We start from the raw sequence: 17,405 nt of genomic DNA on the forward strand, positions 1-17,405 counted from the left end.
TGGCTGTTTAGTAAAGGAGCAGAATATAAAGATGTATTCTTTATTCCTAATGTTTTATAAACTACCTCCTGATATTCAGACTCCCTAATGTGCTTTTTTCTTCATGTAATAAATGTAATTCATCATATTCCCCGAAACTTGGATTTATGTAACTTTTAAAGAACAAAGCTAATGTTTTAGTTAGAAAAAAAGTTCTCTTTTACTGAGAATATATTTGGATTTAACAAACCATATCTGCGTTTTATGAAAACTTTTTGTATTTACAACTTTGAGATAATATTGATAGTCTGCTGGAAAAAAAAGACAGCTTTCTTATTAGTAAAAATTGATCCTAGGATCAGAATTTAAAAAGCTTCAGAAGAACTTACTAATACTTTTTTTTAAAAGGTTTTTTATTTTACTTAAGGTACAGAATTTGTGGCTTTAAAAGCTACACGTTAAAATGGGGATAATGTGTCATGCTCACCTTGAAATGGAAAGAATTCCAGGATTACGAATTAAGTGTCCAAGTATACCTTGGATACTTAACAACATTAGTAGCTCTCAGAACTGGTCTTCACAAAACACTGATAAACTTCCAAATATTTTCTCTGTTAGCATAGTTGATTTAGATAGCATTAACAGTGGACTTGAGGGCATTGATTATCCTTAATGTCATGCTCGGATGATTTGATATTCAGGTTAATTGAGGTACAGACCACTTGTAATGAGCAATATCATATGGGTAAGGACACATTTATGTAAAGTGTAGGTGCCATATACCCTCCAGAATTCCTTTACTGTGACATGTTTTGACTAATCTAGCAGTTGAGTGAGCCAAAATTTCTGTCCAGCAACCAGACCATTACCTGTAGTGTACCACAGTTTAGTGGAAAACTCAAAAAATTTATTTCTAATGACTTCAACTACAGCCAGACAAATCTAGAGGAAAAAAGATTTGCTTCTAGCCCTCACAGAAGTACATGAGAAACATAAGCAGTGCTGTGTTTGATGATACAAAATTTTTACAAAATCAGTAACCTAGATTTCAAATGTGAAATTTAGAGTTCCTAATAAGTTTGAGTTTTTGAAAAAGTTTAAAATTCCCTTCATATATTAAATAGTACTTAACCAGCTGTAAACTTGAAATTGCTTAAATGAACAATCAGCTCACTTGCCCCTTGGAGTGAAAGCACAGAGATGAGCAGTTTTTCGGGTAGAAACTAGGTCAATAGGTTAAGCGGACTTTTGCATTTCACTTAGTGTCTTTTTCTGCATCCATCTGCTTTTTGCCAACCCCTCCTCCCCAGCCCTGTGGACTTGTATGATTGTAATTAACACATGCACAGTTCTTTAAAAAGCACTCAAAGTGTCTTTCTCTTCAAGTCTTCTATCTTCTACATACAGAAGCAGAGTGCTCTTGTTTTCTGCTTTTGAACTTGGGTTCATTGCAGGTTCCTGGAGGGTGCAGTAATTCAGGGTGCTGACTGGTGTTAGATCCCTGGGAGAGTGTGGTGCGAGGTGTATAAAACAGGCAGGAACCTACTGAAAATGAGAGTTTACAAATTCAGTCTTGCTGATTTTTCTCTTAAATAAAATAAATGAGAAATGAAAAGCCTAGAATTGGAAATTAACCATGAAGTGTAAAAGTGAAGGAAGAGATGGAGTGCAAATAGTTATATTGACTTGTAAAAGGAGAAAATTTTTTTAATGAACGAGGGAGAAACCAAATGATAAGCAGACATCAAACAAGATCAGAGAAGTCAGAAAATGGAGACAAGGTTAGGAGCAGGAAAGGAACAAGGGCAAATACTGAGATTTTAGGCTTTAATGTTTTAATTCTCAAACTCAGTATTTACTTAGAAAATGTTTCATGTGTCATAGGTAAGCCTTGATCATTCAGAAGTTTTAGGATTAAAACTTTTTGGCTTTATTTCTGTTTTAAAATATTTACATAATTGAGAGTATTTCCATAAATAGGAAAAATTCTAGAATGTAGTTGTGCTATCTAAATATTACTATAATCAGATAATATGGTCTTAAGCGGCTTTTTAGAAATCACATCATTTTCTACCTTTTAGGTTTGTGCACGCACACTTGCTTAATTTCTAGTGGTGTTCTCTGACCATTGCACTGAAATTGGAAGGAAATTAGACTTTCTGAGCATACTTATTTTTGAACTACATATTTTTCACTCTAGAGAAGTTGAAGGGATAGAGCTAACCAAATTGTGCTGAAACTCAGATAGAGTATTATCTTAATGAGGGTCTACCTCATCCCCATTTATACTGGTTACTTCTGAAGTTCTTTTCGGTAATTTAGACTGTTGCCTGCTTGAAGGAGAGAGGATAGGTAAATCCTTATTAAAATTTGTCTTTACTGTTTGGTATTTGACTGCAATTACAGTATTAGAGGATTTGTGCTTGGCAGGAACTGATTTTTTTTATAGCCTTATCCTTGGTCATTAACTTGGTTTTTCAGGACAAAGGGATTAATTAAAGGTATTTTGCACCTAGCTTTTTTGTGCTGATTGTAACATAAATGAGTAGAAGCTTCAGTTCTGAGCATGATTTTATAAATAGACTTCTCATACCAGGATGGATGCTTTTGTAATACAGTACATAAAGACTGCTCCACATTTTGCTGAATATCAAAATAATACTAAATGTAGCTTTGGTTCCCAAGGGTATAATTTGTTTTAGTAACTGCTTTGTTTCTGGATATTTCTTTTGAGCAGATTGGATCATGGAGAGGGAATGATAAAACTGATAGCCAGCACTCCATCTTCCTTCCACTAGACACCTTATATTCATCATTCTGAAATTTAGGTTAGCATTTTTTGGTTGTAGAAAGGGCCAGAGGTGTCTTCATGCAGCTGATTCCTTTTATAAGGAGAAAATATGAAACCAGAGGCTTGTCCATAGTCACACAGTGTCTTGGGGACAATGTCAAGCCTAAGACCTGGGTTCTTTAGTTAAGGAATTACTCCAGTTACCAGTGGCCACCTCCCACCCTCACTGATGAATAAACTAATAAAAGACGAGGGTTGTTTTTGGTTTTTAGTTTATAGTGGGCATTTAAAATACATTTCCAAAGGTGAAATAGATAATATCTGAAATTGGCTGACTAAAGACCTAAAAGAAGTTTAGATGGTAGCCAGTTATTTTCTTTTTAATTTTATTTTTCAGTAATTTCTGCACTCAGCATGAGGCTCAAACTTACAACCCCGAGATCAAGAGTCACATGCTCTACTGGCTGAACCAGCCAGGCACCCTAGACTGCAGCCAGTTTTAGTAGCTTTTTTAAGTTGCAGTTTTTTAATCAAATAAGGGTAATAAGCTCTGTGAAAATGCCTGTTTTAGTTACATTGCTGTTTATGTTTTAATTGTCAAAATTAAGAGTGGTATATACAAATTACCTTTAAAAGTTAAAATTTTAATGGATTATGTAACATTTTGACAGCAGAGGGAAAAACATGGAATTTTTGCCCAGTGGTAATGGCTAGCTATTATTTCTTCAACTTACTATATATGTACAGGAACCACATTCAAAATTAATAATTTCTCACATTTTCTCCTTTATATGCACACACACAATTACATTAAATTAAAAGAAAATCATAGGAAGAAATGGCCAATTTAAGATTTTCAGATCACTGTTTTTAAGAGGTAACTTTTTTGTAATATGATTTTTAAGTATTGAAGTAAGAAAAGTGATAATATATTCTAAGTGTTAAAACAAGACAGCTTTTTTAATCCTATGAAAGGATAAGGAAAGTAGTTCTTTAGAACATGAAAGAAATGTCATTTTTCTCCATATCTTGCCTTTGGAAACACCTGATCTATAGATAATCTGTTATGTGAGGAGTGAATGTTGGGAGAAATGCTCTCTCTACAAAAAGATGAGCCACATGTTTCTTTTTTGATAGCTCCCTTTGTTAATGCATTTAAATGACTCCATTCACATAGGTTTTAGCCCTATGCTTTTTGTTTTAAAGCAGAGTATATCTGTAATTACTTTGTCCAGGATTATCAAAGAGGCATTAATTCCCCATTTCTATCATGAAAGAAGAAACTAATTATGCTTATTGATACTGTGTGGTTTTAGAGAATTGTAGCTCTGGGAAAAGGACAAGGTAGATCTAGAACTTCTAGCTGTGGCAGGGATTAGGAGCTAAATTTCTTTGGTTAGAAGACTTTTTACTGTATAATCGATTATCTCAAAGGCACAACTTCCATTATTGAGGGCCTACAGGTAGAATATACTGGATAAAGATAGGTAGCTGTTATGTGGATTTTAAGAGTTGAAGTAACTTTTTAAACTTTGAAACTTGAGTTTCTAAGGAACACAGTTGAATGAATGGAGAGGAGAACAAAGGAACCTGAAGATTGGATAGAAAATGAGAGACAGGAAAATCACTGTAAGAAGCAGTTAAGCTGACTCAGTTTGATGGGATCTGTAAGAGCCTGGGTTTGGAAGGTGGAAGGCTGTCACAGTCCATTATGCCTCGTCCTCACGTGATGCCAGAACCCCTCTCCTGTGCCCCTGATCCACAGTCACACTTGGATTACCTCCACTGGCAAGATTGCTCACTGGCTCCAGAGATAGACAGTCCTGACTTGGGGAAAATATGTATCCATACCCTTCTTACTATAGTCCTTGTAAAAAAGCCAAATACAGACCTATATAGAACCTGAAAGGGGGCAAGTCCCCCAAAAGCTCACTGGTAACTGTTGTACGGGTAGACATATGTTTTCCTCTGAATATACTGCCAACTGTATAAAACAGTCCATTTTTACTTTTTGAGAATATTATATATACTCTTAGGCAGTTTTTATCATTTGACATTTTGAACATCTGTGTTAGTGCATGTGGATTAGCCTCATTCTTTTTAATGACTGCATATGGTAAAGATTGTAGACCAGCCCAAGATCTTCCTTCTTACTTCCACTTACTGGTCCTAAAAACAGTTGCTATCTTTCTCCAGAGTCTCTTGAATTTGAACATTCCTCATCAGTTTTACCATTTTTCCTATGGTTTGGATCCCTCTACTGTCTTTGGGATGTGGTCCACTTAGTGATATCTAATTTGTAGCAATGGAACTCAGCCCTCTTAGCTGTGGTTTCATCAAATGGAGAGGGTGGGATTGTCTAGTTTAATTCAGTCCACGATGTTACTCTGCCATATTACATTGTTAGTTCGTGTTGAGGATAGTCAGTTGTAGCTTTACATTTGGAGTTCACAGATCCCTGGAGCATTTGATAAAAGCTGTGGACTTCTCATCGTCTCACCTTACCCCCCCACCCCCACCCCCGAATGCATTAAAACAATTATTGCTGCAGTTTCAGGTGGTTCGTGGGTCCCTGGTGTTTCTCTTTATGATTAGATTTGTTAATTACTTTGCCAAAGTCATAGGTTCTCTCATTCTCTACCAGTTCTGTTACATCCTCAAACATTACACTGGAAATGGTCAAGTCTTGCCATTGCTGGGTGAGTCATGCTGCCTCCCAGCGTGTAGTGCTCTTATCGCAACTGGCATGTTTTTTGTTTTTGTTTTTGTTTTTGTTTTTAACAATCCAGGATCAGCCTCAGGCTAACCAGTCTGTAGTTTGGAAGTCTGATTTATAGTACTTTCCCATTCTTCATGATTCCACACAGATTACAGAAAACAATTAAGCAGCTTTATCTGTGAAGCCTCTCAGGATTCCAGGATGTGATTTTGAGATCAAATGACTTTAACTTGGTGAGAATATCTATCTAGTTTTTCTTTTCTTTTTTCCTCAGCCATCTTGGATTTAAGTTTCTTCTTGTCATTGTGTTTGATCTTCAGATTAGAAAGAATAAAACATTCTTAGCCAAGAATGGAAATAAAATAGAAGGCTATTGGTCTTTGTTAATATTACATTAACCACTCCATCCAGGAGGGGCTTCACTTTTGCCTCTACTCCTTTTCACTTTAACCTCTAAGACACCATTTGTTCATTATCTGGCACTTTGTTAAGTCACAGTTCATCCTGAGGCTTTAGCCTTGTTCACAGTATTTTTAAAGCTCCGTTTCACCCTTTGTAATACTTATTTTATGTGCCTGTTTTTTTTTTTTTTACCATCTGTCGTAAGTGGTTTTTTAACATCTGAATTCCAGAAAGCTCTCTGTGCAGCACATCAGATTTTTTAGATACTTTCCCCTTTTCTTCCCCTCATCAGTGTGTTTTGCAATTATGCAGTCAGCATTATGCTTTTGAGAGCCTCCAAGCCTTCTTGAGCTTCTTTACACAGTTTCCGATCTTGGAATTGATCCTAATTTTCCTTTAAAAAACTTGAAATCTGCCTATCCAATATGTGCAGCATTCCCCTTCCTTTCTCGATCTCCAAATGACATGGCTGCTTTCTATAAAGCTTCCTCCTCCTTGCATCTTACCAATCATGTTTTATTGGGCAGGATTAGGTCCAGAGTAAGTTTTCTTTCATTTTTCCTCTCATTTCTGAAAGGCTGAATTTTTACACAGACCAAAAACACATCATCAAATGCATTGACTTAAGCTGACTGACATTCCACAGATGTCCACTGGTCAGTAATAGTAGCTCATAATAGCTGTTATTTGTTGTATACTGCCATGTGACAGGCACCATATTGTCCTTTTCACATAGATTATCTTGCTTGTCTCCTACCTTAGGGTTATGAGGCATAGGTGCTATTATTGTTTTCCCAGTAATACAGATGAGGAAATGGGTATAAGGATGTTGAGTTACTTGCCCAAGATCCCACAACTTGTGAGTGCCAAAGTCAGATATTTTCTAAATTGGATTCTTAATTGCCACACTGGGCTGCTTGATGTGGTGCTTAATTACAGTGCTGGACAGGATTCTATTACTTCAAAACCCGTGTAGCTCAGGCCACTGGCTGTGCACAGTAGGCACTTAAATATTTAATTTGAGGTTTATGTTTCTTGTTGATTTCCAGGGTATTGCTGTTTAGCTCTTGCAGATAAAAAGATGAGGAAAATGGGTGAGGCACACTATTAGGCAATTCATAGAAGAAATGAATGGAAAAATGAAAAGATGCTCATTTTTACTAAGCAAATACATTTTTTAAAAATTTTTATTTATTTATGATAGTCACACACACACACACAGAGAGAGAGGCAGAGACATAGGGAGAGGGAGAAGCAGGCTCCATGCACCGGGAGCCCGACGTCGGATTCGATCCCGGGTCTCCAGGATAGCGCCCTGGGCCAAAGGCAGGCGCCAAACCACTGCGCCACCCAGGGATCCCAGCAAATACATTTTTGATGACTTTGAGAGACCCGCTTTTGAAATGGCAAGACTTTTTGTTTATAAACATGATACACAAAAAAGAATGCAAAGATGTTTGTGGAGTTTCAGAGATAATCAGTATTAATGCAGGCATTCATACACAAAATCTTTTTAAATTGGGATACCAGTGTATTTGTTGGTTTGTTTTTTAAGATTTTATTTATTTATTCATGAGAGACACAGAGAGGCAGAGACACAGGCAGAGAGAGAAGCAGGCTCCATGCAGGGAGCCCGACGTGGGACTCGATCCTGGGTCTCCAGGATCGCACCCTGGGCCATAGGTGGTGCTAAACTGCTGAGCCACCAGGGCTACCCTGTTTTTGTTGGTTTTTAAAAACTGAATATATTGTGCACATCATTCTGTGTCAGTACATACTCAGTGCTGATGGCTGTACAGGTTTCCATTGTTTATCATAAGAGATCAAAGCTCACTTCATTTCCTTTGTTCATGTGAAGTAAGAGTAGTAGAGGGTGAGACTTCAGATCTTAGATTTTTAAATTTATTATTAGTCTCTTTATTGAAATTACTTCTTGACCATTATTCATTATTTGATCTCTTCCACACTTGCTGTTTTGCTAGGAAGATTGGGGTTGGATGCCCAGTCATTGTGATCCACATGATTGAGTCTTTATTTCAAGAGTCCTTATACTATCTTTTCTTTGAGAAGGGTCATTAGACTAATTCATTGAACATGTTGAGTGCTTTAATAAATGAGTTTGTCATCTAGAAAGTTTCCTAAAGAGTAGTGGAAGCTGTGCTGTCCCCTTCTAGAAATTGATTGAGCTTTGGAGCAAGACTGTCCTGTTCAAGATTTGGATCCCAGTTTTGCCAGTGTGAGACACGTGAACAGTTGGGGCCGGTCACTTAAGGTTCTCTGCCTCGGTGGTTTCATCAGGAAAACAGGGATGATTATTACTCTCTGGTGGGAGAAATAACTTAACTTGAGATATGACACGTAAAGCTCCAGTGCAGTATTGTTACCTGTTTTTTTTTCTCTTGTATATAGTCAGACAAGGAATTGTCAAACTTTTTTGTGCACTTTACCCTTGTGGTAGCCCTGTGAAACCCACGAAAGGACTCCTTCTCAGAATAACGATTTTTAAATCAAGTTAAATGCTTGGGATTACAAAGGAAGCCAGTTATATTGAAGTACACTTAGCAAAATACTTAAAACATATTTGTGGTACTTTCTGTTTCAGACTTTATTTTTGGACCAAGGTGGGAAGTAAATGAGAAAGATAGGAAGGAGGGAGGAAAAAGAGGAGAGGAAAGAAAGAGGGAGCTCCTGAATATATATGCCTGGTGTCGGCTCCCTCCCAAGCAGTCACCCCAGATTTCCCACAGGCTCTGAGACATTTCCACCTCAGCATCCTCCCAGCAGTTCAGATTGATCCCCAGTGAAGTGGCATGCCTCTCCAGTGTCCCTTAACCATACCACTCTCCAGAGCACCTCAAGTCTAAATCCTCAGATCAATTCGAGTCCTCACTTTTGCACCCTCTTGCTGCTTCACATCAGTCATGTGCCTCTGCCCATCTTCTCTCTCAATGTCAGATTTTCTCGCCGAAATAGAAGACTCTCATCTCATCCTTGACATTATGATCCCGGCTTTTTCTTCGTGCTTGTCCAGCCCCCTGCCTCTTCTCCAAGGGAGTCCGTGAGCATTTGGGGCCAGTGTGGTATGTGCCACATCTTTAGTCCTGCGGCACTCACAGATGTGCTATACACTCTTTTTCCCGATTGGTAACGGCCTCATTTACTTGTTGGCCAATCTGTATCTGTTTTCATTTCCCCAAACATATTCAAAGTTCTTTGAGGAAACAGACCCAGTCTCATACATAAGATTTTTATTTCCCTATATAACTTAGCACAATACTTAAAAGTGCTTCATAAGATCTTGGTTTAAAAAAAAAGTCATCACAATGAGGTAGTTCCAGCTCCAAAAACAAAAAGGAAAAAATTGGACCTTGCCAACCCGGCTTATGGTTTTAGGAGTTGATGCGATCAGACCAAATCTTTCTGTCAAAAACCTACAGAGAATTTTGTATACGTTTAAGTTTTTACTAACTCACTAACTTGATTGCCCAAGTTATTCAGTCATGGTTGGTCTTAACATTGTTCCTCTTGGTTAAGACAACAATGGCTGTGATTTCCTCTACTGTGAAACCTCTGTCCTCACAGACACCACTTGTATCCCAGGGCCTGGCCTAGAATAGATGATTAGTACATTTTGTTAGAAGAATTTAGCTTGTGCCTTGAAAATAGCTTGTTTACTTTAAAAGGCTTGGGGATGTGCATAGATTATTATAAAAACAAATAGGATAAAAGCTTTGTTTAAAAAGAAAGTCTGTGATAGTAACAGGAAAAGCAGTTTTAGGATAGTCTGGAATCACACACTAATCATCTTAGTTGGCTTTGATATTTTGTTTGCCATTGATGTTCTTTCTTTTGGTTAAATTCTCTTACTTGTATTCTTAGGTTAAGACATCCGAATTTTATAGATACTCCCGACAGCTGCGCTATGAAGTTGACCAAGCATTGAATTACTTTCAGAATGTTCACCAGCAGCCTCTGTTGGACATGAAGTCAAGCCGCATCCGCTCTGCCAAACCCCAGACTACAGTATTCCGAGGAATGATTGGACATAGCATGGTTAACAGTAAAATCCTCCTGTTAAAGAAACCAAGAGTCTGGTGGGAACTGGAGGGCCCACAGGTTCCACTGCGCCCGGACTGCCTTGCTATCGTCAACAACTTTGTGTTCCTGTTGGGTGGTGAAGAACTGGGCCCAGATGGTGAATTCCATGCTTCTTCCAAAGTGTTCAGGTATGACCCAAGGCAGAACTCTTGGCTCCGGATGGCAGACATGTCAGTGCCACGTTCAGAGTTCGCAGTTGGTGTTATTGGCAAGTTTATTTATGCCGTGGCAGGCAGAACCAGAGATGAGACCTTCTATTCAACTGAGAGATACGACATCACCAATGATAAATGGGAATTCGTGGATCCTTATCCCGTTAACAAATATGGACATGAAGGGACAGTGCTCAATAACAAGTTGTTCATCACCGGTGGGATCACCTCATCTTCCACCTCCAAACAAGTGTGCGTGTTTGACCCCAGTAAAGAAGGGACCATAGAACAGCGGACCAGAAGAACGCAAGTGGTTACCAACTGTTGGGAGAATAAGAGCAAGATGAATTACGCGAGATGCTTTCACAAGATGATCTCTTACAACGGCAAGCTTTATGTCTTCGGTGGTGTCTGTGTGATCTTGAGGGCCTCTTTTGAATCTCAGGGATGCCCTTCCACAGAAGTGTACAACCCGGAGACTGATCAGTGGACCATCTTAGCATCCATGCCAATTGGCAGAAGTGGCCATGGTGTGACTGTGCTGGACAAACAGATAATGGTTCTTGGAGGCCTTTGCTACAACGGTCATTACAGCGATTCCATTCTTACTTTTGACCCGGAAGAGAACAAGTGGAAGGAAGATGAGTACCCACGGATGCCCTGCAAGCTGGATGGTTTACAGGTGTGCAACCTGCATTTCCCGGAGTACATACTGGACGAGGTCAGACGCTGCAACTAGTGACGTCTTTCTCCCTTTCGAAAAAGCCAAACACAAAATTCATTTGTGACAAAGTAGTTAATTAAAAAAAAACATAAAGAAAAACCTCACCAGTTTTACTATCGAAGCCATTGGTCTAATAGCGTAAAAAATGTTTCATTCTGTGCTAGCATCATTTTATTTTTCTTTTCAGTGGCCTCAAACTCATGCAATAAGTTCATTCTAAGCGCTAGCTCTTGAAACTACTTCCAGAAGCAGTTGAATAGAGTGATCCACTTATCTGGGAAGTTGATTTTATGCTTTAAAACATTTCTTTCAGATGTCAGCGTAGGAGTCCTGCATCTTCTAAGAGAAGACCTGATAAGTGTCACTGGGTGTAATTTTGGTTCCTATCTCAACCTGAAATCTTTTTGAAACGTTTATTTCAGTGTATTACAGTCTGTTAGACCTTTTGGTTTTATTATTTAAGGTTAAAACTCTTGACCTTTTTGCATGGCTTTTTGCTGAAAATGCAAAAATATAAATTTTCTACAAAAGTAACTTTTTTATATTCAAAACACTATTTCTAAGCTGCCTTCTCTTATCTGCATTGTGTTAGTGAAAGCATATCCATACTTGCATACATCTTATGAACATATAAGGCACATCTCCTTTTATGCGTGGTTAGGATTCTATATTTTTAAGCTAGTGCACTTGCACACACAGTTTGCCATACTTGTTGAATTTTAGATGTAACGTCTTTTCATGTATTAACATTTTTAGAAAGTTAAAATAACTGGAGTCCTCATTTGGTATCAAAGTAGCCTATCTTCAGTCCATACTGATTCAGTAATATCTGAGCTCCTTGTATTCCTGAAACATGTATGGATTTCTGAAAACTAACATTTTATATTTTATTTTCACAAGTAAACATTAGTGTTCCTTATCAATGTATGTCTTCTTTTTGAAATTGTTTTTCTTTGCAGTCTGTTTAACGTTACCCTGTTTTTAGTGAGAATCGGACTGGTATACGCAGCCCTGGCCCTGCAGCGTGCAAGCACTTTTAAAGAGAATTTAGGTAATACCAGACTCCTAAATAAAGGCCCCTTAAAAGTAAGTGCAACTCCCATTCTTTACATTCAGTAAGGCTGCTGCATCTGTTATTGAATGGAAAGTAGCAACTCGTGGAAAATTTGAGCTCATTTTTGACTTTAGAGGTAAGAAACAGAATTATAATCTTACTGGTCATATCTACTTGTTTATTTAGTACAAAATACTTAGTCGCACTGGGGATGTAAGCCCTCAGCCTTTGTTTTATTTACTGAAAGCTACTAGCATGAAGGATGGGAACCTCAAAGTTCAGAATGGTTCAGGAATAACTGTTTAAAAGCATTTATGATAAGTGTTTTAGGATTAGCCGCGCACCTTTCAATTCTTGAAACTCGAAGGAAAAACACATAGTTGACAAAATTAAGCAAGAATAACTGGGGAGTGGATCATTCAAATTGATACCATTTTCTCCTGAGTAGAGTCTATATCTGATACAGACAAGTTAGTTCTACACTGGCAAAACTTGCCAGAACTTAGGATGTTGGTGCAATATTGCAATGCCTTCTTCTATGGCTGTTGTATAAATTTTCTAGTTTTTCTTTTCTTTTCTTTTTTTTTTTTTTTTTTTTGCTGCTGCCACCACTGAACACAAAATGGAAGAGTGAAGTCATGGAAATGGAAATGTGAAGACTTTTGCTTTGTGTTTTTTTTTTGTTGTTGTTGTTGTTGTTGTTAATTGAGATAGACAACTATGACAAAAACACCTGATTTTAAAACTCCAGAACTGGGAGGCATTTGAGAAACAGTCAGGTACACAAGTAGTTTTTGAGAAAAAGAAACATTGGCATTGATTTTAGAAATAAAATTAATGATACTCTTTTGTATATGAGACTTAAATTTTTATTAAGTGGTTCTATCATTTACTTTCACTTTCTAGAAATAAAATTCAGTACCTTTTTTCCCATGGTTAATATGGGTAAAAGTCTTTTCCTACCTTTAAAAAATCCTTGTTAGTCATTTTACTTTTGAAAACTAGCAGTTAGGTTAGCCGTTTAATTGTTTTTCTAATGTTATTAGTTGGTTTAGTGTTTTTGTGTGTGTGTGCTGTCTTGCTTTAAAGAAAATAACAATAACGTCTTCATTATTTTCCTCATTGTTGTCTTTTGCTGGAAAAGACCGAGACAGGGTACCCCTATCAGGCTTTTACGCTTTCACACACCAGTGGTGGTTCTCTTTAATTGTTTAGATATGACTTCATAGCCCTAGTTAGGGTAAGATCTGGGCAAACAGTTGAATATTCTTGGTCTTCCTTTCTCAAGACACAAAGACCAAGATCAAAGTTCGTGTTTTGGAAAATTTGTGAAATCTTAACTTGAAACTAACTCTGGGTTCAGCTTCACACGTAAGTCATGTCTGACCTGATGTTAGCTGTTATCAGTTTTGAGCTTTAAGGATAGTTGCTATTGCTTGGGTTCTGAATGTATGAGAAAACTCATCTTGTTTAAATGTAGTGCTAATATAGGTTATTTTAAACCCATGATTAACTTACATTCCCTTTTAAAAATATGGTTTAATTGTTGAAAGAGATTTATTTTTGTTATACTAATCTATGGAAAATTTTTTCATAGAAGTTTTTTTCAAGTTTATTTTTTGTGTGCTTCATTTGGAACCATTTTTGTTTATATACGTTGTATGTGCTCAAAATAGTGGTTTTTTTTTTTTTAAAAGTCAGGTTGGAAACTATACAGTGTAACTGTTGTGATCTTTGTGTGTTTTCACTTTATATTTTAAACAGCAGACTTTACAAAAATAGCTGATCTTCATTAATTACATCTTAATTAGAAATGTTTGTTCTCTTCCGTGTCTTTGACCTTCTCAGTTTTTTATTTTAATCTGCTTAAAGAAAATCCTTGCACTACAACCATTTCATAAAATTCAAGATTCTCACATTGAAGGTTTTGTATTGGAAGAAATACTACTGGTTTTTAAAAGAAGCAAAGCTTAATTAATAGAATTATTAGCTTTTCTTGAGACAGCATTCTCTGTGTCCTCATTACTCTGATCTGTGTGCGTGTTACTCTAATTTGTGAAATATTGACTGAGCCCTTCACTTATCTTTTCTAAAGCAGCACCTTTGGACACCTCATTCTGGGAAGCCTGCTCGAGTCATAGTAAAGGACACACACATTTGTGTGGAGAGAAGTGGTAAAAATGGAGAGTTTTGTCTTAATTACATGAAACTAAGCTTTAAAATATTTTATAACAAATTATTTGAGCTGCATAATCTAAACATGTCAAACGTTCAGTGGGACTATTTTTATATATGTATATGTGGTTGTAGGTCATAACATTTCAGTTTATAATATAAATTGATATTTCAGTTTATAAGCTATCTCAGAAAAGACTAGCTCTTTTGAGAATACGTAATTTAAAGTTTCAGACTGAAGTAAAACACAACATAGACAATAGTGTAAATTAGATATAACTGAGGGCTCTCTGGCAGTAAAACTGCTAGTGCCATTTTTCTTTTTTGCCTATTACACGTTTTTGATTTTTTTTTTGTACTCAACATTTTTAGGGATATGTTTGTTCAATCAGATTAGAGTTGGTTTGGGAATAAATATCTTCTAAAAAGAGATTTATCTGAAAAATTAAAGTCCTGAAAAATTAGTTTATTGAGAGTTTATAAAGTCAAATATTCAATAGACATAGCCTGGAATAGGTAAGCTTGTGGAAGTCCTAGCCTTTCAGTACATACACCCGTGTAACTTTGGTGTTACACGAGCAACACTGAGAGAATGCCATCAGCTTGGTTTGTTCCCCTTTAATATTCTTGGATTTTCATTTTACATCTTTGGGAACAACTGCATTAAAAACCTTATTAATCAGTATATCAGTAAGGATTAGGTGTTTGCTTTCTGAAGGAGAGTTCCAGTGAGGTGGTCAGAGAGGTTATTTTCTACCTAACTCGCATATGCCCTCTGCCTCTTGGGCATACTTTGTCTATAGAAAAATATTTTGACCTTTAGGTACATTTTGGGCCAGTAGTCAAATAATCCTAGGGCCGATTTAAAAAATCTTAGAATAATTTAAGGTTTGCCTTTTATACCTGTTTTGAAAGCCTTTACATTTTTGTCAGGTAATTTTTCCCAAGCCGTGAATATAATCTATTCAAACATGTTTATGCTATCCATTCTGTTTTTAAATTGAAAAAAAATGTTAAAAGTGTTTATGAAGAAAAGTTTAAATAAAATATTTTTAATCTTTAAAATATTTATCTCATTATTTGCTATCTTTATGCAACCCATCACTTTGAAAGTCACTCATGACTTGATTAACAGTATACATTTTGTTTTCCTTCAGTGTGCCAAGGAAGTGCCATAAAACTGATTTCTACCAATGCTTTCAGCCACACATTCAAATGAGCACATTAGAGTGAAATTATTTACACTTACATGCAATGGAAATTGTATAACGAAGCCAAGTAATTAAAGTTCCACTAACAGAGTTTTTGCAGAGTGGAAATGCAGTGTGGTGATCTTGTAGGTTTCCTGTAGCGTTTATGATTGATTGTTCTTAAAGGCATTTCTGAAATTAGCAAAAAAAGGCAGAAATGAAGCCGGTACATCGCAGGCACTTGGATATACATAGGCTCCTGTGTGCCTTCCTTAAAATGGACTCCTGAGAAACCTCAGCAGGATTCCCTGGGTCCTGGCCTCAAGCCACCTTACCATTACCAGCCTCTTTCCGTTGCTTCCCACACTCCATTCTCCTGTGATCTTTGTTAGTTTCTAGCCTCAAATTACTTGCCTTCTTTCCCCATCCCTGCTTGTGAAATCCCCTTATTTTCCCACCCCAACTCAGATGCTCTCCTCTCTTCCAGAAACCTGTGTTCTCTCGCCCATTGAATTAATTGCCTCTTCTACACTCAGCATATTTATAGCTCTTCATTTCGTTTTGCATGATCACTGGGGTATAATTCTTTCTCCACAACGACATCCTAGTCTCCGTGGATGAAAGGACCTTCTTTTATTCCCCTTTGTACCTTCACTTCTAGCAGGATACTTTTTGTGCACAATAGGTACAAGCTAAATGTTGCAGCACGTGACAGATTCCATCTGAGTTACAGGCAGATGCTGTAGGTGTTCGGAAGAGAGAGTCCCCTGCCAGTTTTGTCTGCTGCTCAGTCTGCACATTCCCTGTTCAACCTCACCACACCTGTGGCTTCAACAACTTCTATCCTGACACCTGTCAAATCTGTATGTCTTAACCCACAGTTCCAGCCATCTCCTGAACATCTCACGTTTTTATTTTTATTTTTTTATTTTTTATTTTTTATTTTTTTTACATCTCACGTTTTTAATCACAATTTCAAGCTGAATGCGTGCAAACCTGAATACATGATGTCTTTCCCAAACACCTGCCCCTTGTCCTGTGTTCCCCCCATTGTGCGGCCGGACCGTTGCCTGCGATTGTTCAAGTCAGTAGCCTGACAACAGTCTGCCTCTGCGTCTCTCCCCGTCGCCCCAGCATCTTGCTTCATACAGCCCTGTCGGTTTCGACTCTCTGCTGCCCTCTCGCCCATCTGCACTGCCCTTGTTCAGGCCCTGGTTAATGCTTACTGGCCTCTTTGAGCTGGCTTTCTGATCTACCTCTATGATCCCCTTTCTACACTGCTGTGCAAGGGAGCTTTTAAAAGGTAAATCATCCTGAGATCCAAGAGCCTTTCATAATCTCCCTTCACCCTGAGAATAAGATCCAAACTCAGCAGCATGCCACACAAGCCCCTTCGTTTTGCTCCCTTAGTACTACTTGTCCAGTCTTCTACATCCCATGTCCCAGCTACGTAAGCAACTTGGAGCTCCCCGAACATGGTTTCCTCTGGCCTCTCTGCCTTTGCACATGCTCTTCCCCCTTGCCTTTCCTGGCTAAGCTGCCTTTGACCTGCAAGGACCAGCCTGGACATCAGTCTTTGCCAAGTCTTTAATGCCTTGGGCCAGGTTCACTGTGCTGTTGGTCGTAACCCCAGCACCTTCTGAGGCCCGGGTTGTGACTTTTCTCTATCTCACCCTTAACTGTACTCCTTGAGGGCAGATACCGTGTCTCTATTTTCCAAGAGGCTGACTTAAGCCAGGCATGCAGGAAGGCCTCCTTAAAGAAAAACAGAAGCTTGGAAGGTTACCAATGAAATGCTCCTGGTGAGCAGGGGCACTGTATTAGAGAGCCTGATTGGCTGCTAAAATTAACCTCCCTAAGGGATTTCCTCCATTCATTTCCACTACCAACCATTCCCTGTGTCTAGAAGGTTGAAGCATACAGCTATCATAGTTGTGAACATACTTCTTCCCTTAATATCTCAGCATTTCTGATCCAGGCAGAAAATTTCAAGTAAAACCAAAGGGTGTTTCAAAGACCATTAATCCCTTGAAATGCCCTGTGGGGTTAAAAGTGTTCATTGTTCACAATGTCGAGAAAACAGTACACATATTTTTTCTTTTCCTAGAAAATCTCAGCAGC

The 17,405-nt window shown here is 37.8% G+C and overlaps 1 protein-coding gene across 1 annotated transcript in view; it reads left to right on the top strand.

Moving 5' to 3' along the window:
• Nucleotides 1-15,159, top strand: part of KLHL15 (kelch like family member 15) — a 35,645-nt gene extending 20,486 nt beyond the window's left edge. Inside the window, exon 4 of the mRNA XM_077887418.1 lies at nt 9,771-15,159. Within this exon, the coding sequence (XP_077743544.1) occupies nt 9,771-10,880 (1,110 nt within the window). The 3' untranslated portion in view covers nt 10,881-15,159. The remainder of the gene's footprint in view (nt 1-9,770) is intronic.
• The last annotated feature ends 2,246 nt before the right edge of the window (nt 15,160-17,405 follow it).

This window comes from Canis aureus, chromosome X, assembly GCF_053574225.1.
Source record: "Canis aureus isolate CA01 chromosome X, VMU_Caureus_v.1.0, whole genome shotgun sequence".
NCBI lineage: Eukaryota > Metazoa > Chordata > Mammalia > Carnivora > Canidae > Canis > Canis aureus.